General features: G+C 32.2%; 1 protein-coding gene across 2 annotated transcripts; it reads left to right on the top strand.

Moving 5' to 3' along the window:
• Window positions 1–2535: 2535 nt before the first annotated feature.
• LOC127705315 (RING finger protein 145-like) lies at window positions 2536–9012 on the top strand. 2 transcript variants are annotated; one of them, XM_052209633.1, is made up of 3 exons: window positions 2536–2675; window positions 5640–5765; window positions 6964–9012. In XM_052209633.1, the coding sequence occupies exons 2-3, from the start codon at window positions 5645–5647 to the stop codon at window positions 8697–8699; spliced, it is 1857 nt and encodes a 618-aa protein (XP_052065593.1). In that variant the 5' UTR covers window positions 2536–2675; window positions 5640–5644; the 3' UTR covers window positions 8700–9012. The 2 variants fall into 2 exon arrangements, with proteins under 2 accessions (XP_052065593.1, XP_052065592.1); XM_052209632.1 differs by lacking the exon at window positions 2536–2675 and adding an exon at window positions 4988–5119.
• The last annotated feature ends 18243 nt before the right edge of the window (window positions 9013–27255 follow it).

The raw sequence follows: 27255 nt of genomic DNA on the forward strand, positions 1-27255 counted from the left end.
GAAGATTATTTTAGACATATTTACGAGGTTTTATATGCTGAAAACTCAACAAACATTTAATTGAGAGAAAAATTGTTAAAAGTAGAAATGCACGACCAAAACGTGCAATTCGATTTTTTTATTCAGTAATATAGGTTATATGGAAGTGCAGGGATATACTTAGATACCGGTGTACAATTTTACTTCCAGTCAATTAATAGTTTGGTGGAAAACTCTTGTTGAATTTATCTGCACAAAACAAAACATGCAAAAAAAAGCTATGGTGGACCTTTATACCATAGAATTATTAACTTACCTATTTCGAATCTATCTTCACTTTTATTTATTATAAATCCGGAAAAAAATAGTTCGTAGTATTTTTGAACGAAAAACCTCGTGAATAAAGTAATGACCGTCATATCTTAATGCTTTAATTAGAGGTGAACGTAATTTTTCCTGTTTCACTCACAGGATTGAAATTTAAACGTTAACAAATCTTACGGGAAATTAATAATTTAAGGAGGAAGTCAGGTAAAATTTTGTAAATCCGGAATTTAAAATTGAAATTACAAATGAGAAGTTCAAAAACTTTTACACTATAAAATTTTAACACTATTCAATTTGCTTAATTTGTTGATTTAGTATAATTAAGATCTCATAAACATAGCTTATCAACTTGTTATTTTAATGATATGAAAGTTATTTGCCATTTGACGTTAAAGAAAATCTATTCATTTATTCGTTAATTTGAAAGGAGTATTTCATTTTACCCGTCTCTATAACTCATCAAAAGGATGCTTCTAGTTATGCCAAACCTTGCTTTTAAACTTACCTAAAAATCAGATCAGAAAATTGAAACATTCCATGTTTTTTTTTTTTTATGATTCCACGACCTTACCTCCCTATACAAATAAATATGAAATATGTACAGCATGCAGAAACATGTACAGGCAGTTCAAAATAAAGTATTATTACGTTGAACATTACAAAAAGTAATAGTGTTGTAGTATAGTATTTCAAAATGCAAAATGAACAACACTTTTTTTCTAAATGAAGGCACTGCTTCGTGAAAAAAATTTAAATCAAAATCAAAACATTATACCTATTCTATGACAAAACTAACAAACTAACAAAGTTGATATAACAATACTATCGCTGTTCAATATTAGCACTTTTGCACATTTGCTGTCTTTAAACTACAACTGCATTGAAGATATTAAACAAAGTTTTTAAAAAATTGGAAACAACACGTTTTATAATTTCATGCGTCCGAAGCGCTTTTCTGGATTTACCTTCATCAGGAACGCTCAAAGCCAAACATTTGAAATCCGAGGGATGTATAAGTACCGAAACAGTTGAAGAGCTATATAACAAAAATACCTAAAACAAATAGCCAAATTCATCTAAGGTCAACTTTGCCTGAGGGAGTTGAAACCTTAGTTTCTTTATAATTTCAAAATTTAACAACGGACAATTTTAGAAAGGTTTGTTATAAATCATGTCAGTACCGAAGTACTGACTACTGAGCTGATGATACCCTCGGGGACTGATATTCCACCAGCAGAGGTATCGACCCAATGATGTAAAAAATTGGAAAAAACACGTTTAATAATTTCATGCGTCCGAAGCGCTTTTCTGGATTTACCTTCATCAGGAACGCTCAAAGCCAAACATTTGAAATTTAAAAGCTTTCTGGTGTTCTGGTTCATTCTCTAGAACATAAAACATTATAAGAAGATGACTGAAATACGACAATCTATGTAATAGCAATTAACACATAAGCAATGTTCAAACAGTTTAAGCGCTAAACATATTATATGTATATAAGACATAAAAATAGCCATATTAACAGGCATATTTCAAATACATTTAAAACAAATATTCTTAGATGTTTATCACAGTGAATTACCTTTAATTAACATAGATGACTAATCAAGTACGTTAAGTCTAAATTTAAAGGTTGAATATACTAAATACATTATTCAAAGGAGGATGAAGACTGTAATAGTAAACAATATAGAATCAGGAAAACAAAAAGCACGAGAAATTTTGAGACAAAGGATAGAGCATACTCAAAACAAAAGGAATGGACATAAGTGACTGTGACGAAAACCCCCTGAATATGAATCAAATATGAAGAAATGGCATGCAAATTCCGTATAACACGCAACTTTAACAACTTTTTATCTATTCTGTGGACATTGGCATATTTGAGAGCATCGTACACTGGGTTTTTTTAAGTGATAGGTAAGGAATCCTAGCGGTATTAAAATCTCAAACACGCAAAGCATTAATGTGTTAAAATCTTTTATCGAATCCACAACACATAAATACTCAAACAAATATATCCTTTTAATTTGTATCTCGTTTTAATCTGTACGGTAAACAACAAAAATAATTATGAATTACTTCTATCTATCAGGCGTCGTATGAAGACATTTAAATTAAACTTATTTTAATATCTTATTCACATTACTATAAGTTTACTAAACACAGATATATATATATATATATATATATATATATAAACCATTACGCTAAGCCTATATTTAACCTTTTGAACAACGTTGTTTGACAATAAGCAACAGCACAGTATGGAAATTTCCGTGTTTATACCTAAACCGAAACTATAAATGTTGAAAAATTGACAAACTTGTTTTTAGCTTTTGTCGAGTAAAGGTCGCTCAACATAATAGGTAAGATTGCACATGCTGTTCAAAACATGTTTTCATTATTAGATTATTGTTTAATGTATACCTCAGTCTGAGAGTGAATAGTCATTTTTTAGTTCAAATTGGACTTTGGAATTTTGAGTACTCTGAGTAGATCGGTAATATATGTCGTTTGTGATTTTGTTATATGTAGTTGCTTGTTGTGCCTTTCATGACAGTCAAATGTTACAGTGTGTACCTATAATGGATTACATACATGTCATGGATATTTGTCTCATTGGCAATTGTTCTCGTTTATTAAGCAGTAGATACCATATGTGAATCACCGTATTTAAATCTATAATCTGTTTCGTCTGATGTTCTTTTAAAATATAGATTTCAAAGACAACTTAACTACGAATTTTCGTAATCGTTTTTCTAATGCTTTGCTTAAACGAAACTTTGTATTTAAAACAGTGGAGAAAATGTGTTGTTAGCGTACATTTGTTTTTGTTTAACAACTTTTTTTTATACAAGTGGATTTCTCCCTACAAAACATTCCTTATTACAACGGTACAGATTGAGGGATTTTGTTAATTTGTTAACCATCCATGACCACATCAACCTGAAATGGCAACGCCACGCGAAGAAAAGGCGAAGGATACCAAAAGGACATTCAAACTAATAAGTCGAAAATAAACTGACATCGCCATGGCTGAAAAAGTAAAAATACAAACAAAGAACAGTACACAAAAAACATAGAAAACCAAAGACCACAAAAAACTGGGGTGATTGCAGGTGTTGCGTAAGGGTAGGCAAATTCTGTTTCAAATGTGGCAACCGTCGTACTACTCATGTAAGTACAAACCTGGTGATAATTTTAATTCGGTAAAGTCATTAAACAACTCCATTAGCGAGACAGTGTCCCGACATTAACCTCAACTGATTACCAAGATTTCGAATGTCATGGCATACAGATTAAACATAACACTGTAAATGCTATACAATCGACTGCACCTAAACAAATTTAAAACCTTCTTTTTAACTGAACTAGTGCAATAAAAAAGCTGTTATGGTCAAAGTCAGGGGCCAAGTCCGTAGGAACAAAACAGAACTCAATACATGTGCAAACAAACTGGTTGTGTTTTCTGTCAATCATTTATGTGTTGGTAACAAGCAGTCACTACCTTAACCGGTAACACATCCTTTGATCAGCTGATATCAAGGGTTTGAGTGCATTTCACATGATTTTAACATGACACGTTATTTGGTACACATAGACAGTGTTATGAATGTAATTCATATCAATATATTTATTTTAGAAATAATATACCTGAAAATAAAATAGGAATGATTTAGCATTGAGTTTTCATAGTCCGTCAGTAAAAATATCTTGTTCCCTTTCGTTTTCTTTCAAGTGGTACAATGAACCAAACATATTGACTATAATTAAATTTTTAATTTGGCTCGTTTAGTTTTCATAACATTTGGACCAAATATTTACTTTGACAAACAAATTAAAATTTAAATAAACTTGAACCGCACACTTCATCGGAACAATTTCATTGGATAAATAGAATTTTGACAAATCATATTTTTTTATCATTGAGAAGCTTAATATTTCCATTACAATTTTTTTTACAGAGTTATCTCCTAAGGTGTTATGTACCACCTTATTTTATACGTATCCGAAATTTAAATGCTATTAACAATGATAAAAAAAAATTTGAGGTTCACCGAACATTTCTTTCCAGTCTGTCACCCATACAAAAATTGCATTCAGAATTAAAACCATAGGGGTAAATGAGAAAATATCTGAATAGCGCTATTTTGTGAGAAACACAATTTACATTTTGGAAATTTCTACATAGTTAAACATGAAGGAAAAACATGAATATTCCAGATTTTACACCTATATATAAAACATTTTATTTTTGATTCTGCAAAAGTTGACATATAGAAATGATTTCGGAACATAATATTCTTTTGTTAATAACTTAATACATCATGCCAATAAGAAATGACGGTTTGATGTTGTTACGGTGTTAAATCCCGTACCCTCTATATACTTAATGTGTTAAATCCTCGACAACTCTATATCATTAATGTTTTTAAATCTCGTTGACTCTATATAATTAGTAACAAATTTACAACACAGAAAAACTTAAGCAAATATAACCCTTCAACGTTCTTATATTGTTTAAATCTTTACTGTAAATAAGTTATTTTTATCAGACGTAGTTTAGGTACATTTAAATACAAATTCTATTTTTAGATTTTATTCACAGTAAATAACCTTTATTAAACATAGATATATGGACCATTACGTTAACCTAAATTTAAAGTGTTTGACACGGTTTTTTAAAAATCAGCAATGACGAAGTATATAAATTTCCATTTCCATGCTTAAACCGAAACTAAAAATATTGAAAGAATGCCACATTAATGTTTTGGTTTTTAAGAGTAGCAAAGGTCGCTCAAAATGATAGGTAAGATTGCAACATGTTTTCATTATTTGATTATAAATGTATACCTTTCAGTTTGAGAGTAAATGGACAACTTTTAAGTTCAAATTAGAAGTTTGCTGTCAGTTACTTCCAGTACTCCGAGTAGATTGGTACTATATGTCATTTGTCATTTTGATATTTGAAATTCTTTTTTCATTTATTTTTGCTCAGTTTGACTTAAGGGGAAGATTAAACGTTAAAAACCACGTTATATGTGTGCAAGTCCAAAGCTATGATTATTTTGTCACGGTGTTGTCTTTGATTGCTGTCTGTCATGTTTTGGTTTATTTGTATTATTCGAAGTGTCTTCTCCTTTGGTTCTTTTCTCCTGGTTAGGCACATTAAGTTTACTATTCGGTATTGAATATGCTCATGGTTGAAAGCTGCACGTTACCCTGGGGTTTCCCCTCTCTATCTAAAGTTCTTTAATGACTTGATTGTCTTTTTCAAATCTCATCTTCTAACGCTTATTTCAATACTTATCTCTTTTTAATAAATTTAGGTATAATGAGAGATCACGGAATTACCATTGTTGGAACGTTACAACGATTGCCGTTACTGTTCTTGATTGATGCTCTACTAAGAATGTATGCATCTCAAATGATAACAACACCACTTTTATACATGGGTACGTAAAATTATAAAAGATTGTGATTTGTTAATTCTATGAACACGTACGCAAATACACAAATGCAAATAGTTGTAAAGGAATGTAAAATTATTCAGAAAGAGCAATGCAACTTAGATACTAAAATACTAGTTTAATGAAAAGAAAGGAAAGTACGACTGTATATTACTTACATCAGATAAAAATCACACTAATGTATGAATAACGCATACATTTTTGCGTAGTCTATAGATTTAAATCTGGCAAAAGAGAAAATAAAAACGTTCTCAGTATAGAAGTGTTCTTAACGTAGATACACATATAGAAAAAAGTAAAGTATGCACCCTTATGTCCACTTTACTGTGGCTTTACTATCTAGTTTATATACGAATCACCTAAATAATAGTTTATGTCAATATTATGACTTTTGTAGAACGATTCATTACTGCATTGATAACCTGATATCGATGTGTTTTAGTTGACTTGGCTTAAGGCCGTTTGAGATTATGACGTCATTCGTCGTCCATCGGTTGGCTTTTCACATTTCGTCTCCTATTTAAAAACCACAAAACAGAATGATCTAAATTTGACAGGAATGTTCATTGTGTTACGTTTTCAGAGTCGCATTACTTTGATACTAAATAGTCAACAAACTATAGATCGTGTATCGATACTCTGATAGCTATTTGTCAACAAACTCTTGCATCGATACTTTGATACAAATTTGACAACAAACTCTTTTATCGATACTTTAAATCTGTCGTATTTAGGATATTTGTGTAATGCTACATGCCATCTGAAAATCCCATGGTTAGTGGAAGGTCAGGTTGAGCAATTAAGGCCATGTGTAACCCCAAGACATATCGTATTATTTGTTTTTGTTGATTATTTCGACTAAAATCAGGCGGAATCTGTCTTTGTTTGAATAATTTAACATTTTGTCATAATGAGCCTTTTATAGCTGATTTTACGGTATGCCTTTTTTTACGGTTGAAAGTCGTGTATGACCTGCACATATTTAAATCTACATCAATAGTACTATAGCAATAATAATATTCCTAAATGATGCGAGAATAGAGTCAAAACTGTCATTCGCATTTACATTTAATAAACATATGTTAAGAAATGCTAGCTCGACAGTAATTATTCTTAGTTATAGTAAAGTGCTACCTCGTCATACAAACGCATAATACATCTATAGTATATTTCACTTTTGTAGAATTGGCAATTGCTGTCATTTTACTTCTGCTGAACAACGGACAACTTGGGAAAATATACGAGAGTTTGGTTTGCTTTCTCTTCATAATAGGGATGTGGCCTTCTTCGGAGAACCATATATGGACCACCCTTATTAAATTGGCCGCAAAATATCAAACGTTATTCACAATGACAAAAGAATCATCTCATATGCTGTTGTATTACCACCTAGGAGTTACGTTTTTTACCATTGCTACTTGCCTAAAGATGATAAGTTCAATATTTAAATTGTGCTTGTATTTTCCCAGAAGACTAGTGATTATTGGAACTTGTTTAAAGGCAGTTTCTGTCTTTGCGGATACAATGACTGGCGTATTCGCACCGGAGTTTCTGAATCATGTTTGGGTCATTTTGTATCATGTTGCTTTAATCATTTTAACTTATTACTTATTCGGCATAAACACGAGTATTTATCTAATTTTACTTCAAATATACTACAGGATATACTGGCCGAACACACAATATTTTGTTATTAACCTCGTTATTTTTTCTATTATGGGTAAATTGGATAAAGAACGAGCACGAATTTTGCTAAAAAATAGAATAACTGAAATCCGACAACATTATGCGAGCATAATGAAAAATAGAATTGTTTTCGTTTTCCTTCCTTATGCAATCATGTTGGCAATTTCTATCCCAATATTTTTATACAGCAGAAACATTATCCAAGCTGGAACAATTTTTATGACAACTATCACCATAATGTGTATGACTAGTATAGGCACAATAGCCTTTATAACAATAATTACTCACATCTGTTTTATTTTTCCGAAAACAACGTTATGGTTTTTACGTGGGCGAAACTACGGAATTAATACCTCAGAGCTCTTAACGCCTGCTTTTGTCTTGGGTATCTTAGCAATCCAGTCATTTCACAGTGATGTAAATTTCTATGGTATGATGATGTGTTTTGGAATTTTTCTTGCTGCTAGTACTGTTCTAGAAGAAGTACACAAGATTGCTGATTCGTTTTTACTGGAACTTGGAGCATCGGGAGCCGGAATTGTAAAGACATGCAAAGCTGTTACAATTATCATTGTATTAATAATATTCCCTATTTGGGTGGTGATGAAATTTTATGAATTTGAATTTGGTTTAGGCATAATATGGTTTCTTGTAGTTACTGCATCTTGGATATCTGTGTGCATTGAATCGGTAGGGTCTCTTTCAGTTTACCTCTTGTTGGTATTGGATAGCTTTAAATCTGAACCAATTGAAAAGTTAGATGAAATAATGTATGGCGTGCGTGCTGCCATCGGAATAGTTCATATAACGTTTGCACTTCTTCAAATATGCTTTCTCACGTGGAATATAACCACGGTTCAATGGAGTTGGCTTAGTTGTATTATATTAGCCGGGTGCATTTACAATACTTATGAGCGAGTAACCAACGGATGGACCGAATTTCAAAGGCGTCGAACTGCAGTTAAAAGACTTTCATTCCTACCAAATGCAACACAAGTACAGCTAAATGTTTTCAATGATGTTTGTGCCATCTGCCTTCGCAATATGACGTCCGCTAAGATTACTCCTTGTAACCATTATTTCCACGAATCATGTTTAAAAAAGTGGTCGTACATAAAAGAAACGTGTCCAATGTGCAATGCAATCATTAATACTGATTGGTTAGTTCAAAGGTTTTTAAGAACTTTGTTAAATGTACAAAGACATAACATGCAAGTGCCTGTTGACACTTAAAGGGGAAACAATGAATTTAAAACTTGAAAACAGTTGGTTTTATATAATGTAAATATACCAATACACAATGATTTATAGCTTGACAATGACTAGATAAGAAAGATGTCTGTTTGTTGAAAATTTACACACTATGACACTTTTCATAACGTCACATATATATGTTTTCTTTTTCTTTTGAACGTTCGAGAATATATATGAAAAAAGGTATATTCCTTTCGCTTTTTAGGCTCGAATGTATATAAATGTTTTATTACAAAATGTGTGTTATGATGTTTTACCTATCTGTTTTAAATATATATTTTGAAAAGGCCTGCGATATGTGTTTTCTATGTCTAGCAACGTTTGAGTTGAAAATGTTAAACTCGAAACTTAGTTGGTCCTGCTAAAATATTGCTATATTTACATAGTGACGGGAAGTTAACAATCAATAGTTATCAATCCAGTAAAAAATAATTTAACAGTAAAAATAATTCAAGGAAGAGGAATATTCAAGTTTAGAAAGTAATTTATTCTTGTTAGTTGACCTTTAAAATCAATAAGGACTGACTAGATTTGAAACGTGCACCATGTGTAATTAAATGATATAAAAAAATACATATTCTGCATTGATTGCACGTATTGTACTGACGGAAGAACAGACTCGTAAGAATAATCACTGTAAAAAAGAGGGATATTGAGATTCATAGATCGAAAATAAACTGAAAACGTCATGGCTAAAAAAAAAAAAGACAAATAAACATATAATAGTACACAAGAAACAACATAGAAAACTAAAGACTAAGCAACAAGAACCAAACCAAAAACTGGGGGTGATCTCATGTGCTCTGAAGGGTTAAGCAGATCCTGCTCCAAATGTGGCATCCGTCGTGTTGCTAATGTTATTACAAATCCTGTATGCAGTCGCTTCTGGAATGTTGCAACATAGAAATGGAAAGTTTACAATTGGGAAGCTGAAATCATCCCTTTTGTCGTACATCTTTGTGTACAACTGACCCTCATCATCAATTCCTAGACGTAAGTCAAGATATATGAGACAGACTTACCTGTATCTGTTGTATCCTTTATCTTTAGTTCGATGGTATCAATGCGTTCATTATTGTCTCTTAATCTTGAATTATTTAGTTAGATACATCATCTATATAACGGAAAGTAAAGTTAATGGATATTGCTAACTTCTATTCTTTCCTGTATGAAGTCAGCCAAATAAGAATAAAAGAACAAGGCGGCAAGAAGAGAGGCACAATCGGTTCCTTTAAGAATGCAGATAGTTTGTTAAAAAAAACACGTCCTCCAAACGTAACATATATGTTGTCAATCAAGAAATCAAGCATTTTTGTTTGAATTAGAGTGATTTTTTACAAAGTAAAATCTATCCATCACTGAGACAAAATACTTGTATCTACTTTGACCATTCTTTTTTATGAAACAAATCAATAACACTCTTTCAATTTGTCTCTAAGTTTTGAATAGGGAATACTTGTGTAACATATCTATAATGAAATGAAGTAACAAACAATACACTTGAAAATTGAATTAAACGGGCAGCCGATATAGTGTTAAATGGTACCTGTAATTTTAAAAATGTTTATAATCAGAAGATAATAGAAGTTTACGATACGATTAAAGCAAAACGATTTCAGATAGAACATCCCATTACACGAATGAAGATGAACATCATATTACACTAATGAAAAGTGTATGCTCTTATAGTTGATGTGTTTATCTCAGTTTAAGTTGTAACCCGGATTTGTTTTCTCTCAATCGATTTGTGACTTTCGAACAGAGGTATACTACTGTTGCCTTTATTTATGCATCACTCCCGTCGAAAGATGCTTATTATAAGTGTATTTCAAAAGTAAAGTCACTTTAAATTGTTTATAACTACTGCATTCAGCAGAGGCTGAAATATTCTTCACTTTTTAGAAACAAAATCATGTTAGTTGAGTAAAATAAGTACCAGTATAAAACATCCAGATTTAGAACACTATAAATGAATAGACTGATTGAGTTCACACTGATATTTACAGAGGAGAATTTCAATCCCCACAACTAACGTTGTCGCGCTATTAGACTGGATCCACATGTCCTTATAACTTGAGGAGCCATCAGCTTAAATTCATCAATGGTCACTTTACTATCAACTGAAAAAAAAATTTTAATCATAATAACTGTATAAAATACATTTAAATAATGTAAACGTCAACACGATTTCATGAAACGGAGCAATAAATCATTAGAATATTTAAAGCGAAGATAACAGATCTGGTCATACATATCATCTTGAAAATGGAGAATATGTCTATTCTTGCAATTATATGGCATTTCTTGTTTACCATGTTAACCATGTTAACTATTTCTTGTATAACAGATATAAAAAAAACAATTTCCTTGGATTGATAATCTTTAGAATGGGTTATTTTTTTTTTAGATCAGAAGACAAAAATCTTATGAAGAAGCACACAATAAAAAGCAATTAAAAAAAATATGATGGTTTAATGGAAACGATATCAACTTGGTAACGTGGTTTCCCTCTTCCTACATTTTTTTTTCAATTTAACTCAATAGGACAGTGAAGTATTTTTGCTTGGTTTTTAAAGTAAAAAAAATTAAACATCTCTAATTCTTGTAACTACAGAAAAAAATAGCATACACAAATAGTGTTTGATAATGATGCTGACGGAAAATACTAATAAAAAGAAAAACCACACCAATCCTACACAATTACAATAGAACTATACTAACCTGATGTAGAATCAAGCGCCTTGAACAACCTATGTGCGTCTTTCCTTTGAGGAAATAATTTATAAATCTCATCAACTGTCATAACACTGTCATCATTTATATCATAAACATTGAAGTCACAACTGTTAGCTATAATTCGAACTTCAAAGTGTTCACCATTCTAAGCAAAAAAGTTAGCTTAGCAATTTTATAAGTAAAGCAATGTAAGACTATCTGTTTAAATTGCACTCGGATCTGTTTGTTTTGCATTTATATTACAGTGCATTTTCTTTCAAAAAATAAAGGAAGTAAATAATGCAGGTATATATAATTACGCGGGTATGTTAAGGCAATTTTTTCAGGGGCAAATAACTGTTGTGATGCTCATGAATATTAATGAGCAACGTTGCGTCTCCATAGTGACGACACTGTCCGCTTCATATCTTTGGTCATCAATCGCTCTCGTATTTTGTTCTTTTTATTGATAAACTATGCAGAATTAGATAAATAATGATAATCTGTTGTAATTAAAAACCATATGTCACATTATTTTACAAGCCATAACTTGTATTGTATGAAAATCCTTCTTGTCGATCTCGCAACGGAGGCGTGGCTTATTTTCCTTATTTGGAAAACCGATTCAACAGGAAGCTTGAAACTCATATGTTTTGAACGGACGGATTGTTTTTGTTGCATGAGGCGAAGAATGGCCCATGTACCCAAGGATTTCAGCATACAAGCAGAATCGTACGACATAACTTGACTATGAGTAAGTATTCGGTCGTCTTTTTGCTGTTTTCTGTAGCCGACTATCTTCATTTTGACAAAAATCTACCCTTGAAGTTGCATCTTCTCCCCCTTTTTTCCATCTGTTCAGTAGAATTTAGAAATTATCCCTGGACCAAGGATTTGTATAGTTTACTATGCCTGAACTATCTTAAATGCAAGTCCATTGATGGTCCACAGTGTTAATGTGCAATTTAGTTGGTTTATATGCTATACAATGTAGACCCCCCCCCCCCCCCCCCCCAATGTAGTTACACTTTTTGATATAAAAAAAAAATAATGTGCTCTAGCCTATTCCATGGTTGGCCAGTTGGCATTCAATCTGTTTGAGTTCATGAATCATGGATATTATTTCATTTGAGAGCGAGTGATATCAGAACCTGAGATTGGCAACTCTGATAACAAGTTACTGGTCTAAAATGAATCTGAAGGCAACTGTAGAAGAAGAAGACACTAGACTGAATTTTCAACAAAGACCCCACCTCAATATTATCAATATGAACTGTATTGAGCACCTTTATTATCACAGAGTTTATAACTTTGCAGACAGTGTGTAGGCAAGACACTGCCAGATGTTTTGAAGTTAGCTATGTACATGTTCAAACTACACTTTCCCTCAATTTCAAAGCTGCATCATGCAAGGTCAGTTTTTAGACATGCCAAAACAACAAAAAATCTAGATTTTTATTCACATAAAGACTTGAAAGACTTAAAATTAAGTGTAAATGTATGCTGATTGATTTTTTATTCTTTGGCTACTGCAGGCCAGATTCTTATTTTCTAAAGACAATTTTCATAGTACGTATACCTTTTCGTCTGTAGTGTACAAAAAAAAATGTAGTACTTACTAAATAGAAATTCTGAGAGACCTAAAAGAAGTTTTTTAAAAATCTGGGCTGTTGGTCCTGTGCCCAAATGTAAATCTTATATATATAAATGTATATACCCTTATTTTATTCTGTATGCTACTTTGTACATCTGTACGTACATGTTGTAGTTCTTTAATATGTTGTCTGTTCTGTGGTCGGGTTGTTGTCTCTTTGACACATTCCCTATTTCCATTCTCAATTTTATATGAATAAAAGGAGATGTAGGGTAGGGTGTACATTGTTCATTGTTTGTGTACATAATCATATATCATGAGAAAGCTACTGAAGTTCTTTCTGTTCGACATGTTGTACTACCAGAATAAAGTTCATTTTTGTTTCATTCTGTTTAATTATATAACAGTCTTTATGAAATATGTTACATGTATTAAAAGGGAAAATAAATATTATAATTATTCAGCCTAAGGCTAAATTGATATCATGTATGTCACGTGGAGGTGTCTTCGAAAAATATTGAAAAACAAATGTCACCCACGGAATCAGACAAGTATCAAATAAAAAAGATTTACATTTGTATCTAGCTTTCCTCTCTTACAAAATAATATAAAATAAGTAATATCAAAACTGGAAAACATATATGATTGCCAACAATTCACAGCATGAACAGATCCAAATGAAGTAGAAGTTAACATCTATAGGACACAGTGTTCTCCCCAGACACTTTATTTAGCATCTTGGTAAACTGGGAAATTAGAAATACATTTATCATCTTGTTAACATGGTTAAGGTTTTTGTTTTATGTCACGAGTATCATTTTACTTATATATATGACAATATAGAATTATTATTATAAAAATTATAGCATCACATTCATAACATTATCTATACAAAATTTTATTCAGATACAGAGGCGGATTCAGTGGGGGGGTCCTGGGCCCACCTTTTCTGGGGAAATTTTGGTTGTTTATATATATAGGAAATCACTGAAGCATGACTTGAGCGGGCCCCTTCTTAGGCAGTCTGTGCAGTGGGCCCCAACTTATGAAAATTTCTGGATCCGCCACTGAGATAGCATCACGTTCAAGAAATAAAGCATCACATGATGCTGAAAGACCCTTGGGATCGCGAACACTGGGTTGCTGTATGGCGTTTAATGCTAATTTGGTATAGGGCCCCCCTTTTGTTGGAAAATTTTGGTTGATTATATAGGGAATCACAGAAGCATGACTGGACTGAAATGGAATAAAGTTAACTTTCCAACCAGATATTCCACAGTGTGATCATGGTGATGTCAAACAGCATGTTAGAAATGGTTAAAAAAAATCTAGTAAGATTCAGCTTAAAGGTGAAAGGAGGAACCAGTTATTGACACCCACCATTTCTTGCCTGTTTTTCTGGAGAGAAAGAAAATCCTCCATTAATAGAATGCAGAAAGTGAAAGATATGGCTAATTGACTGTTTAATTTTAAAATTAATGGAACCTACAGATGAAAACGTGTGTAAAGCAAAAACTTCATTCAATCTATAAAGTAATTCAACATCTTGTAGCAGCCTCGAAGAGATCGTTCGACAGCCGTACAGGTTGATCTAAAGTGAACAGTTCTAACTTTCAACACAGAGATTAATCTAAACAAGTACGATTTGATCAAAAAAGAATATACATTGTATATGTAATGTATAGTGGAAAAATTACATGTGCAATTAGTTACAAACAGAAGACCAACATAAAAGGGCTAAAAGTTATAGATATCTGTAAATTTACAAAAGAACAGCAGTATCAACATTTGAACAGTAACTTCATCCATTAATTTTTTGTCAAGCGTGTGTATCAAAACATTAATTTGATTAAATATTTCTTTTTATGCACTGTATTTACAATTTCATGAGTAAGTAGGACAGATCGATTTCAGATTTTTATGAAAGTTATTGGGTCTTTCATCACAATTATTTATAGGTCACTGTACAGCTTTCAACAATGAGTAAAACTCTTATCATGTGCATTTATACATATAATTACCTGAGTTATGCTACATTAAATACACAAATTAAAAATAAAAACAGACAGCAACCAAAAAAGAACAACATCAGCTTTATCTTGAGAGACTGGCATATAAAATGTGACATAGTAAACATGTTTTTGAGAGTTTTACTGTGACATTAACATAATTAAGAAAGGGCATTAAATATCATGTACATGTATGGGTACATATAAAATAAGAAAATGTGGTTTCATTGCTAAAAAGACAACTCTCCGCAACATGGACAAGCAACTAAATGATGTAGAAGTCAACAACTAAAGGTCAGTGTAAGGCCTACAACTATGAACAAAATTAAAACAACATAGCCATTTAGCTAAAATGCCCGTCTTGTAAATTGTACAGCTGCCTTTAACAATTGAGGGTGTTACAGTACAAAATTCAATAAAAATAAACCAGAAAAAAAGTTCAACCCTGAGAAATCCTAAGAAAATTGTGTAAATAATGACACATGAAACATGCAGTAGTGGATCCAGGTTTAAAGTTTGAGATTCAGGTTGTTCAATAGGAAGCGGTACCCCGTACTTTTAATTCCCATGTTACAGAAAGTTTCATGTACATTCACCAGCTAACTTTAGGATTTTTGTCGAGCCTGCGACCTTTGTCGCAGAAAGCTTGACAAAGGGATAGTGAGGCGGCGGCGTCTGCGTTAGCTAACTTCTTAAAAGCTTTATATTTTAGAAGGTGGAAGACCTGGACGCTTCATACTTTGTATATGGATGCCTCATGTTACGAAGTTTCTGTCAGTCACATGTCCAATGTCCTTGACCTCATTTTCATGGTTCAGTGACTACTTGAAAAAAATGTTAAGATTTTTTGTAATATTAAATTTTCTCTTATTATAAGTAACAGGATAACTATATTTGGTATGTGCGTACCTTGCAAGGTCCTCATGCCCGTCAGACAGTTTTCACTTGACCTCGACCTCATTTCATGGATCAGTGAACAAGGTTAAGTTTTGGTGGTCAAGTCCATATCTCAGATACAATAAGCAATAGGTCTAGTATATTCGGTGTATGGAAGCACTGTTAGGTGTACATGTCCAACTGGTAGGTGTCATCTGATTTTGACCTCATTTTCATGGTTCAGTGGTTATAGTTAAGTTTTTGTGTTTTGGTCTGTTTTTCTTATACTGTATGCAATAGGTCTACTATATTTGGTGTATTGAATGATTGTAAGGTGTACATGTCTAGCTGTCAGGTGTCATCTGACCTTGACCTCATTTTCATGGTTCAGTGGTCAAAATTAAGTTTTTGAGTTTTTTTTTTCTTTTTTCTAATACTATATGCAATAGGTCAACTATATTTGGTGTATGGAAATATTTAATGATCTATATGTCAGTCGCCCAGGTTTTATTTGACCTTGACCTCATTTTCACGGTTCATTGCTCAGTGTTAAGTTTATGTGTTTTGGTCTGTTTTCTTAAACTATAGGCAATAGGTCAACTATATTTGTTGTATGGAAGAATTGTTAGCTGTACATGCCTGTCTGGCATGGTTCATCTGACCTTGACCTCATTTTCATGGTTCATTGGTCAATGTTTAGTTTTCTTGGTACATGTTAAGTTTATGTGACAGTTGTAATAAAGCTTTATTTTTAGGACTATCAACATAATATCAATGATTAGTAAAGAAGGCGAGACATTTCAGCGTGTGCACTCTTGTTTATATTTTTGTAATATATTTAAAAGAATCTACTATAAGGTGAAAAATGTCAGTCAACATGAGAGATAATTAAAACCCTGGTGACTAGCTTAAGTATAGATATCAATGAATACCAGCAATTGACAAGTTCAAATTCCATGGACAATGCAGAAAAATAAAATAAATATATCAATAGCTCAATCAAAATTGATGTCAAACACACAAAATGTGCAAAATGACATCAGTAATGGGAAAAGAAATATATAAAGAAGTTAAACATAAAAGATTAGATTTGGTATTAAACATGAATCCCAGGAAAAGTTGAACTTGTGCACGTATGTTCCATTAGATTGTATTTGGACAGAAAACATACTTTCAGTCGTGTTAAATTTACAGATACATGTAATAATACAGTATTGCCAATTCAAAAATCAAAATTAGATATAGGAAGATGTGGTATGAGTGCCAATGAGACAACTCTCCATCCAAGTTACAATTTATAAAAGTAAACCATTATAGGTCAAGGTACGGCCTTCAACACGGAGCATTGGCTCAACAGATGAGACTTCTATGCTTATATATTTTTCTTCCGTAAAGTTCCATTACACAGATTGCCCTTTTGCATACATTATATATATATGTACCACTCAAACTTTATATACTGTAAATTCAGAAATTATTGAATGCGAATAATGTGACTAGGTTAGTATCGCAATAATAAGAACTTGCATTCTTATAACTGAAACATACACATTTATGCAGAATTATTTGAAATCACAATCAATAAACATTTTTTGGTAAAATTGAGAATGGAAATTGGGGAATATGCACGTCAAAGAGACAACCCAACCAAAGAGCATATAACAGCCAAGGCAACCATTCTTGAATAATTGCAATAATAAATGCAAAAATTTCAGTATTGACAGTTTTGAAAAATTGCTGGGTATCCTGATTTTACATGTTTTATAAACTGTTTTTATTTTAAATAATAAATCATTTTTTTGATAATAAAAAGTTGAAAATTGACATATATATATATATATATATATATATATGTGAAATCCCATTTTAAATAATTCTAGTGTTGGTTATTATTATATATAAGTTTATCCAGATTTTTTTTAAAGAGGGGTCAACAAGAAATCTGTAAGAAATACATGGTCACACAAAGACTTTAATGCCATTTGCCAATTAGGAGATGTAGTATGATCGCCATTGAGACAACTATCCACCAAAGTTCAAAGGAAGTAGAATTTAGCAATTATAATTTATAGGCAACTACCGCCTTTGACAATGAGAAAATCCATAATGTACAGTGGGCTAAAAATGACTTAGACATAAAAAAAAAATTGAGAAACTTAACAGCCTAATTTATAACAAAACAAATATGACAGACATGAACCAATTTAAAGGAAGCCACTGAACAAATGGTCCCTTTAAACCTGTAACACAACAACACAAATTCATTATTTTTGTCACAAAATGAAATGTGATGCTTGATAACACAATATACATGATATAGATAAAATGTATGCGAGTACTGACTGGGACATCAATTTTGAAAATGAATATCCTGGCCTGGTAAGAACTGGAAAAACACAAAATTAAAGAAAAAAAGTGAAAATAATTTTTCACACAGCAACCCCCAGAAAAAAATATGTCTGTGTAGCAACAGATGAAAGGAAACATTCCATTTTTCCCACCCTTAATACCAAATTATCTTCCATTTAAAAGAAAGCGGTTCTCTATACTTTTCAAGACTTCTGATTGAACTTGTCATACTCATTTCCAAACATATTCTGCAACTGAATATGTCAGAACTGCTTCTTTTCTTTTATTCTTCTGTTATATAATTTTTAATGCATACCATAAGCATAAATTTGAAAACCCATATTTAATAATGGATTTATATAGTTAGAGATCAAGGATTTCATCTATATAGTAAGAGATCAGTGATTGATATAGCAAGATCTTGCTATACACAAAATTAATAGTCTTAAATGAATATAAACCACCTGGGGCTGGAGGAATGTAAATGGTTGATAAAAAGAACCAAGGACAACACATAACAGAACTCATATTACCAAACTATACACCATAAGACTACTCTTCACAGTTGAAGCGACCAAATTTGCATAGAGATTGGTAAAACAATTTATATTTATGTTGAAGGTGGAACTGCACATATTTTGTCAGTCCTTTTTTGAAGAAAATTCAACATTCTACATACAATTGAAGCCTAAAGAGGGGCATCAAACACAGACAATTTGTTTTACCATCGTCGGTTACTGCAAAGGTCAAACGATTTCAACATATATTGTCAATAAGACCAATTTATGTTGAGGTTTAATAATGTCAATATTCCCGCATCGTCAACTGTGACAACAGAGTTGCGGTTCTTTGATGATTGTACGAGTCTTCAGTGCGCTTGAATAACATAGACAATTTATCGAAACCATAGTTACCAATTCTAAATTCACAAAAAGCGGGTTACCAGAGACGATATTTCTCCAAAAAATTAACTGAAATAGAAAGCTATAGATATAACCTAATAGAAAAGTGCTGCGCGCTTATTGAATATGAAACTGTAATCAAAATAGGAACGAAACTATGTACAAATTTAACGTTATATGCTGCCGGGTAAACTAAAGATATTATTTTTATTTAATATGTTCACTTCTGGAAAATCGCGCAGCACTTTTAATTAACGGGAAAGCATAAGGATTCGTTTAAAAAAAAGATTGTTGATTTTTATTCAGTGTAGTAACCCGTTTTTTGCCAATTTGGTTAAGGCATTTTACCCCTGTAGAAGTCACGTGACCTAGGCGATCATGACCAAAATTTCGGTTAACTGAATCCTTACTACACGAATATATAAATTCAACAACTTAGATTCCTGAATTTTGGTTTAAACAATTTTATTCTTGATATATCATAATTTTGCCACTATTTACGTTTCAAAGTTCCTTAACCTACCTGCGTAAAAGTATTTTTTTAGGTTTACTGCACTTGGTTAAGACCCCGTCACACTACACCACAATGGCACCACGGTCACCGTGATCTTAAATAAATTCAAAACGCGGTGAGGTCGCTGTATGAGCGGCAAAAACATGTAAATGTTCGTTGTTTTCACGATGCTACTACGTCATCATTACGCTTTTACAACAATCCCGCTACGATAATAAAACATTCTTATCATGCTTATTCTGCGACCTCACTACAATTACAGTGTACCATGATCTTACTACGATCACCACGCACTCACTACGACTAAACCACGATTTATCCGATTGCAACACGATAATACAACGCTTCTACTGCGATTAAAGCACGCTCTTACAACGATCATACTACTATCATACCATGTTCATAGCATATAGCCTGGTACCTTTGATAACTATTTACTACCATCTCAGCAATAACGTCAGCATCGCTTTTCATATAAATACTGTTCCATTCCTTCTTTTTCTCATTAAAACGTAGATTTATCGGAAACAGCACGTGACCGAAATCTACCAGAACTCGTAGGCATGGTGGTAGGGGTAGAGGTAGAGACAAAGGGGCCTCTGATATGAATCCTGAATAAGTTGAGAAGTCGGACCAACCAATTTTACCTGAATCACAACCTTTTGCTGGTCCATCAAGATCAAATGGCGCTCCCTCTATAATTATATCATTACCTGGCCGTTTATAATTGTATTTATGATTGTAGAAGCATTACTACATGTCCATGTTTTTGTGTTTATATGGTTCAATTGTAATTGATGTTTCAAACACATCCTAGAGAGCTTTTATATATTTTTTTGTGACAATGACAATGAGCATGATCAGAACTCGAAATGGAAGTAAGAACGTAGTCAAGTCGTAAGAAGAGCGAGATGAGGACGACATGAGCGTGGTAAAGTCGTTGTAACAGCATGGTTGGATCGCGCTGAGAACGTGATGGTCGTAGTGAGGTCGTAGAACAGTCTCTCTCCGACTAGAATCGCACTTTAGCTACGCTCTCGCTACGATGGTACAGCGATTTTTATGATATTACTACAATCTTACTGTGCTCACACTACGCCTCTAATACGACCTGATTTAGCCACGACCTCATTTCGCTCATCGCGATCATTAAGATTTCACTGCGATCTATACGATCGCATTACGATCGTCAACATTTGTATTTTTTTTAGATCGTAGTGCGATCGTGACCTAGTGTGACGGGAGTATAACTACATGATAATATCAATTACACAATACAGATGTCTCAATTGCGTGACTTGGTGCGTCTATCCTATGCATACATGGACTTATACGTTTATTCCGTCGACTAAAATGACCTTGCTCCTTCTGTTTTTTTTTGCCCCTAATTGGTTTAATTGTAAAACATATTTGTCTTCTTTATTAATGTATAAGATTTGAACCTCATTTAAAAACAATAAGTATATTTCGGGTAAGAGTACTGGTGAATATATTAACCGGAGCTATAAGAACCTAAATGGTTAACCGTAACCTGAATCAATGTTTAGTTCTGATCACTAGTGGTGTCTTACACGTTGTTTTGAACATATCTCAGGTTACCATACAGGTAAATCATCAACTGTGAAAGTACCTGTATTCGTGGGGTACCAATTTTCGTGGTTTTATTGATAGCTTCATCCTAGATTTAAAAGAGGGGCGAAAGATACCAGAGAGACAGTCAAACGCATAGATCGAAAATAAACTGACAACGTCATGGCTACCAAAGAAAAAGACAAACAGACAAATAATAGTACACAAGACACAACATAGAAAACTAAAGACTACGCAACACGAACCCCACCAAAATCTGGGGTGATCGCAGGTGCTTCGGAAGGGTGAACAGATCCTGCTGCACATGTGACACCCTTCGTGTTGCTCATGTTATTATAAAACTGGAAATAGTCTATTTCGGTAGGTCACATTCGTGAAAAGGGAAGAGGATTGTAGTTCGGCATAAGGAACATATCCGATATCATCTGTGAAACGGTTATACCATAACGATCATCCAACTCGTGATGCCGTCCGTAAAATTTACGAAGGCATGATTTCAACTTCAGCATTTGAAACTCTTAATTCAATAGCTTCCTTGTGACCAGCACCCCTCTATCAAGAAAATCATGATTGGAAATACATGCCAGGGAATATCGTATCAATTGGAAGATATATACTCCGTATGCATGCATTACTGGATTATTGCTACATAGAAATGGAAAGTTTTCAATTGGGAAGCTGAAATAATCTCTTTTGTCGTAAAGTTTTGTTTTCAAAATTAGTTAATTCCACTTCGAAAGTTAAGGTTGAAATGTGTTGTTTTTAACGTGGATTGAAAACGATGCTAGTTAAGAAAACAATAAACATCTAAGGTTCAATTATGAGCATTATAAGAAAATATGAGTAAGATAAAAAAAATATATGTACCCATATTGCAGATCTATTTCTAAAGTTTAGACCGAAGCCAAATGTTGCACCCTGATTTCCTTGATTATCAGCGAACACTGTTCCTTTCAATTTGTAGTTTTTATGTTTGTGAGATATCCCTAAGTTCCCTCCCCGATGTCCTCTTGATGTAGCAAAGCCTCGTCCTTCGACACCCCAATTTCCCCGTTGATGGGAAATTCCTAGTTCAAATTTTGTTCCAATATCTTTGTTCCTTGTTAAATCCCCAGTAATTGTGGTACTTTTTTTTTGAGCGATTGTTAGACTTGCACAAAAAACTAAGACTACAAGGAAGCAACTCAGTTTTAAGTCCTAAAAGATAAAATATTCATAATCATTGTTTGATGTTTCATTTTTGTTTAATTATAACCCTCAGTGTGACATTTTAGAATCAATCAAATAAATATTTTAAATTGACAAGATAAGTAAAATTAACTATAGGGTATTAGGGTCTCATGTGATGAATCCAATGACGTTTCTTATCGATCTTCTTTGTTGTTTGTTGATACGCGATCAACATGCTCTTCAACTTTGTAATTTATTTGGCCTTTTTAACGTTTTTTTATGCGAGCGTCACTGATGAGTCTTTTGTAGACGAAACGCGCGTCTGGCGTAAATATAAAATTTCAATCCTGGTATCTATGATGAGTTTATTTATATACATGGTATAGGTTTCTCAAATTGATCAATAGCCCGAAACTGTATACTCATTCAAAATAAAAGTTTAATTGTGGAATAGTACAATTGCTGATCTTAAAATTCACACATACGCTTACAATAACTTATACGGATATATATCAAAAATATATATGTATGAACGGCCATATACATGTATGAACAAAATTACCTACCATTTTAATATGTAGTATTCTCTTGAAATATGAAAAGATATTGTGTTTCGAATGTATCCTGTTATATAGTGTAATGATTGGAAAATCCTTCCGGATTCTGTTAAGCATAAGATATTATGTGGTCAAACTTTCCATAACGTTTTTAACGTCATACTTAGATTACAACAAAAAAGGCAAATCCGCAAATTTGCAATGTCAACTGTTAACAAAAGACATATGAAAGTCAGAAAGGGTCATTTATTTCTCAATACCAATGTATCAGATGTAATAAATGCATACAATACGTGTTCTGTATCAATTATATGTGTAGCAAATTACGTTATTAGAATATATACGTAATAATTTGTAAGCATTATGTCATAAAACCATAACTATTTGTAAAAATGTGTAGTTATATAATCGTCCACATCCCGTATCTTTAATTTTAATTTTTTTTTTGCAAAAACATAGCAAAGCTTTAACATGGAATCTGATGTGTCTAATATATACCTCGGTCTAAGAAACATCATGTTAATTACTTTTGTCAAATGTATTACTTTTTTGCAATTGTTACATATATTTATAAAATCATATGACTTAAACGATTAGACAAAATGAAGATGAAAAAAGGAATACATGTATCTTGTGAACACTGCCATAATATCAGAGACCAGATTTTGGTGAAGTTCGCGTTGCTCAGTCTTTAGTTTTCTATGTTTTGTGTAGTTGTGTGTGTCTGTTTGTGTCTTTTCTTTTCTTTTTTAGCCATGGTATTGTCATTTTTTTTTTCACCTTATGAGTTTAAATGTCTCTTTGGTATCTTCTGCCTCTAGTATACTAAATATTAAAATATAATAAGCCGTTGATTCCATATTTTCATTAGACCAAATTTGTTTTATGTTTAAACTGTATTTTTTTAAATTGTGATATATAATGACTAAGAATAATGAAAACTGGTGGAATTGTTTTTCTTTCTCTAATTTTTGGTGCAAAAAGATACTTTTTAGGTTACACATTGGAGAAAATCAATGTTTGTGTAAGGATTTTTAGCGCCCATGATTTTTTTTTTGCTATTGTATTATTCCCTCCAAATGTCAATTTGTAAAACTGTGAAATAAAAGAAATGTTCGTAAAATTTGGACTTGCTTCGAAAATACATAGGCAGAAATTTAAACAAAAGGATGGGAAAGCAAATTATGTGATATTCAACATAAAAAGTAATCTTTCGTGTTATATAATACAAAAACAAAAAATACAGAACAAGCATAATAAAGCAAAGATATAACATAAAATATAATACGTCTGCCCTCAGTTCTGACTACTGATTTATTAAGTAGTGTTTAACATATCACATGATTCAAGGATTAGGCATTTCTTTTAATTTTGTTCTAGGGTACCAAAAATGAAATTATGAGAAGTTAAACACATACATAATCCTTTAGTTTTTCGGTAACTTAACATTCAAGGAGAAAGTATTTTTCATCCTCCAGCAAGTGTCACACTTTACATACATGTATTCTGTCCTCTCTGTGTATTTCATAATAGCGACCATTTTCTACTTCTAGATTATGGTTCATTATTCTCAACTTAGTGAAGCATTGTCGTATAGAAAAGTCTTAGAGATTTAACTTAAATCGGTATCTAAGTTTAACTTTCAATTTGTATAACATAACAGTTCACTTTTCTCGTGATAACTTTTGTTCTATTTTAAAAAAAAAAGTGTTCTTTCAGTTCATTTTCAATCAAGCACTCAAAAGTCCCTACAATTATTTGCTTTATCTAAAATGTGTAGGTTGGGTGAAATATTCTTTGCATATGTATTTCATGTATAAGTACCATGGGAGTGCAGAAGCTTTGAAAATATAAATGCTTCTTTAAGAAAAAACAATAGTTTTTCTAAAGTTGGTATTGATCAGTAAAGATAGAAGGCAAACATTTTGTTATTTCCCTAAATAATGACCAAGTTGAAAAATTGATTCTAAAAACGTAAATATTTGGTTTTGTTTAAACATCTAAGGATAATGCAATCAATCACCTATTTTTCTTTATACAGATAAGCAGACATGCATATCTATTGCAAATCTGTCTCAAAATTTAAAGACGTAGGCAATGAATAAGACCGATTGTGTACTGCTATTGTACAATACAAGATGGCGGTGTACAGCAAATCAACTATTAAATTTCAAACATTAAATGCAATTATGTGTTGTAATCTCTTATTCTCGATTAATTAATTAACGAATTCACAACTCATACAAACTTAAAAGAATATGTCAATTCAAATGCGTTATCTCTTTCCAATCTATATGGTTAACTACATATGAATAAGTTCTATTTAACAGACGTCGTTTGAAGACATTTAAATGAAACCTTATTTTAAGATCTTAAATTTGTATTCACAGTTTTAAAATAACCTTAACATTGATATGCAGACCATTAGGTTACGCCTATATTTATCAATTGGACAATGTTGTTTGAACATTAACAATGAGGCAGTATAGAAATTTCCCTTTTCGATGTTTAACCCTAAAAAGCAATATTGAATGATAAACACACTAAGTCTTGTTTTTCTTATTATTATAAAGGAATGGACACTAATAATGATAGATAAGATTGCACATACTGATCAAAACTTGTTTTGATTAGTATATTATTGGTACGTGTAAACAATCCAGTTTGAGAAGCATGGATAACATTTTCGTTCAAATTGGATTTCGAATTAAATTTCACTTATTACATGTTGCTGAGAGTATTCCGAGAAGAGCGGTACCATATGTCATTTGTCGTGTTGTTATCTGTAATTCCTTTTGTGCCTTTTGACTGATTTTTACAATTTGTCTTTTGTTGTACTCTTCAAGTCTAGGGAATAAACGCCTAAAACATAATTCTATATCCGCGGATGACCAGCTAGGAGCTTTTTACAGGTTTGTTGTTGGTTGTTGTACATCATGATAGTTGTTGGTTCATTTGTATTAAAAGTAGTTTAAACCAGTCCATTTGTTTTGTCATTTGATTTGTTTCAAATATTGTTAACCCGGTAATAAAGCTTTCTATACATCATTGAGTTTGCTTTTTTGTTTGAAGACTTAAGTTAAATAAAGAGAATTGCAAATAAACTGGCAACTCCATGGTTAAAAAGAAAAAGACAACAATACAAACAACACTAAACAAGATACATCATAGTAAAACTAAAAACTGAACAAAACGAACATCGTAAAATCTGGGGGTGATGACAGTTACATTTTTTTCCAGAAGGGAAGGCAGGGTTAACCCATTTGTATCTGTATGTACTTAATTAGTACTTGTTCTATTGCCAATTGTTCCGAATCTTTTTCTTTTAATTCATACTGGTCATTTTTTTTGTAAAACCTAGGTAAATTTCAAGATCACGGAGAAACCATTGTTGGAAGGTTACAACGATTGCCTTTACTGTTTTGGATAGATGTTGTACTAAGAATTTATTCCGCTCAAAACACTACAACACTACACTTATGCACAAGTTCGTAAAATTATCAAGTATTTTTTATAAAAGATTTGAACATGACATATATATAATGTTGGAACCCTAACTAAAACACAAACAACACTACACGAGACACATCATAGGTAAACTTAAAACACATGGTCTATAGACAGCTTTATTATTTGTAGAGCTTAGGTGATCGAGTGGTCTAGCGCAGCGGTACAAGGCAATTTGGTGGCACGATATCTCAGTAGCATGACCTCGAATCTCGTCCAGGGAAGAACAAAACATTTGCTTCCACAAATTTACAGATCTTAAATTGTTGGGCTGTTGTTTTGACAATTTATATATTTGTTTACGACATTTAAAGGATGACCCGTAACTGTATAATCTCCATGCGTATTTGTATTCCATTTGTATAACCATGACACATTTTATATGTGCCTGCTATCACATTTGTTAAAACTATGTTCAAAAGTACATGCTAAACAATAATTATTATAATACATTTGTAGTAAAGTTTTTATTTCATGAAACTAATTAATAATTAATCAGAGACTATTTTACTTTTGTAGTATTGGCAATTGTTGTTATTTTGCTTTTGGTGAACAATGGACTACTTGGGCAAATATACGAGTGTTTGGTTTGCTTTTTATTCATGATAGACATGTGTCCATCTTCGGAGAACCATATCTGGACTATACTGATAAGTTTGAGGTCGATATATCGATCATTATTCACATTAACACAATACACATCTCATTTACTGTTGTATGACCTACTAGGAGTTACCTTTTTAATCAGTGCT

Source organism: Mytilus californianus, unplaced genomic scaffold (assembly GCF_021869535.1).
Source record: "Mytilus californianus isolate M0D057914Y unplaced genomic scaffold, xbMytCali1.0.p SCAF_6, whole genome shotgun sequence".
NCBI lineage: Eukaryota > Metazoa > Mollusca > Bivalvia > Mytilida > Mytilidae > Mytilus > Mytilus californianus.

Bases quoted from the DNA above. Each gene is read 5' to 3' on its own strand.
- LOC127705315 (XM_052209632.1), top strand. The intron at 5,766-6,963 runs GTACGTAAAATT...TCACTTTTGTAG, and splicing joins AACACCACTTTTATACATGG to AATTGGCAATTGCTGTCATT.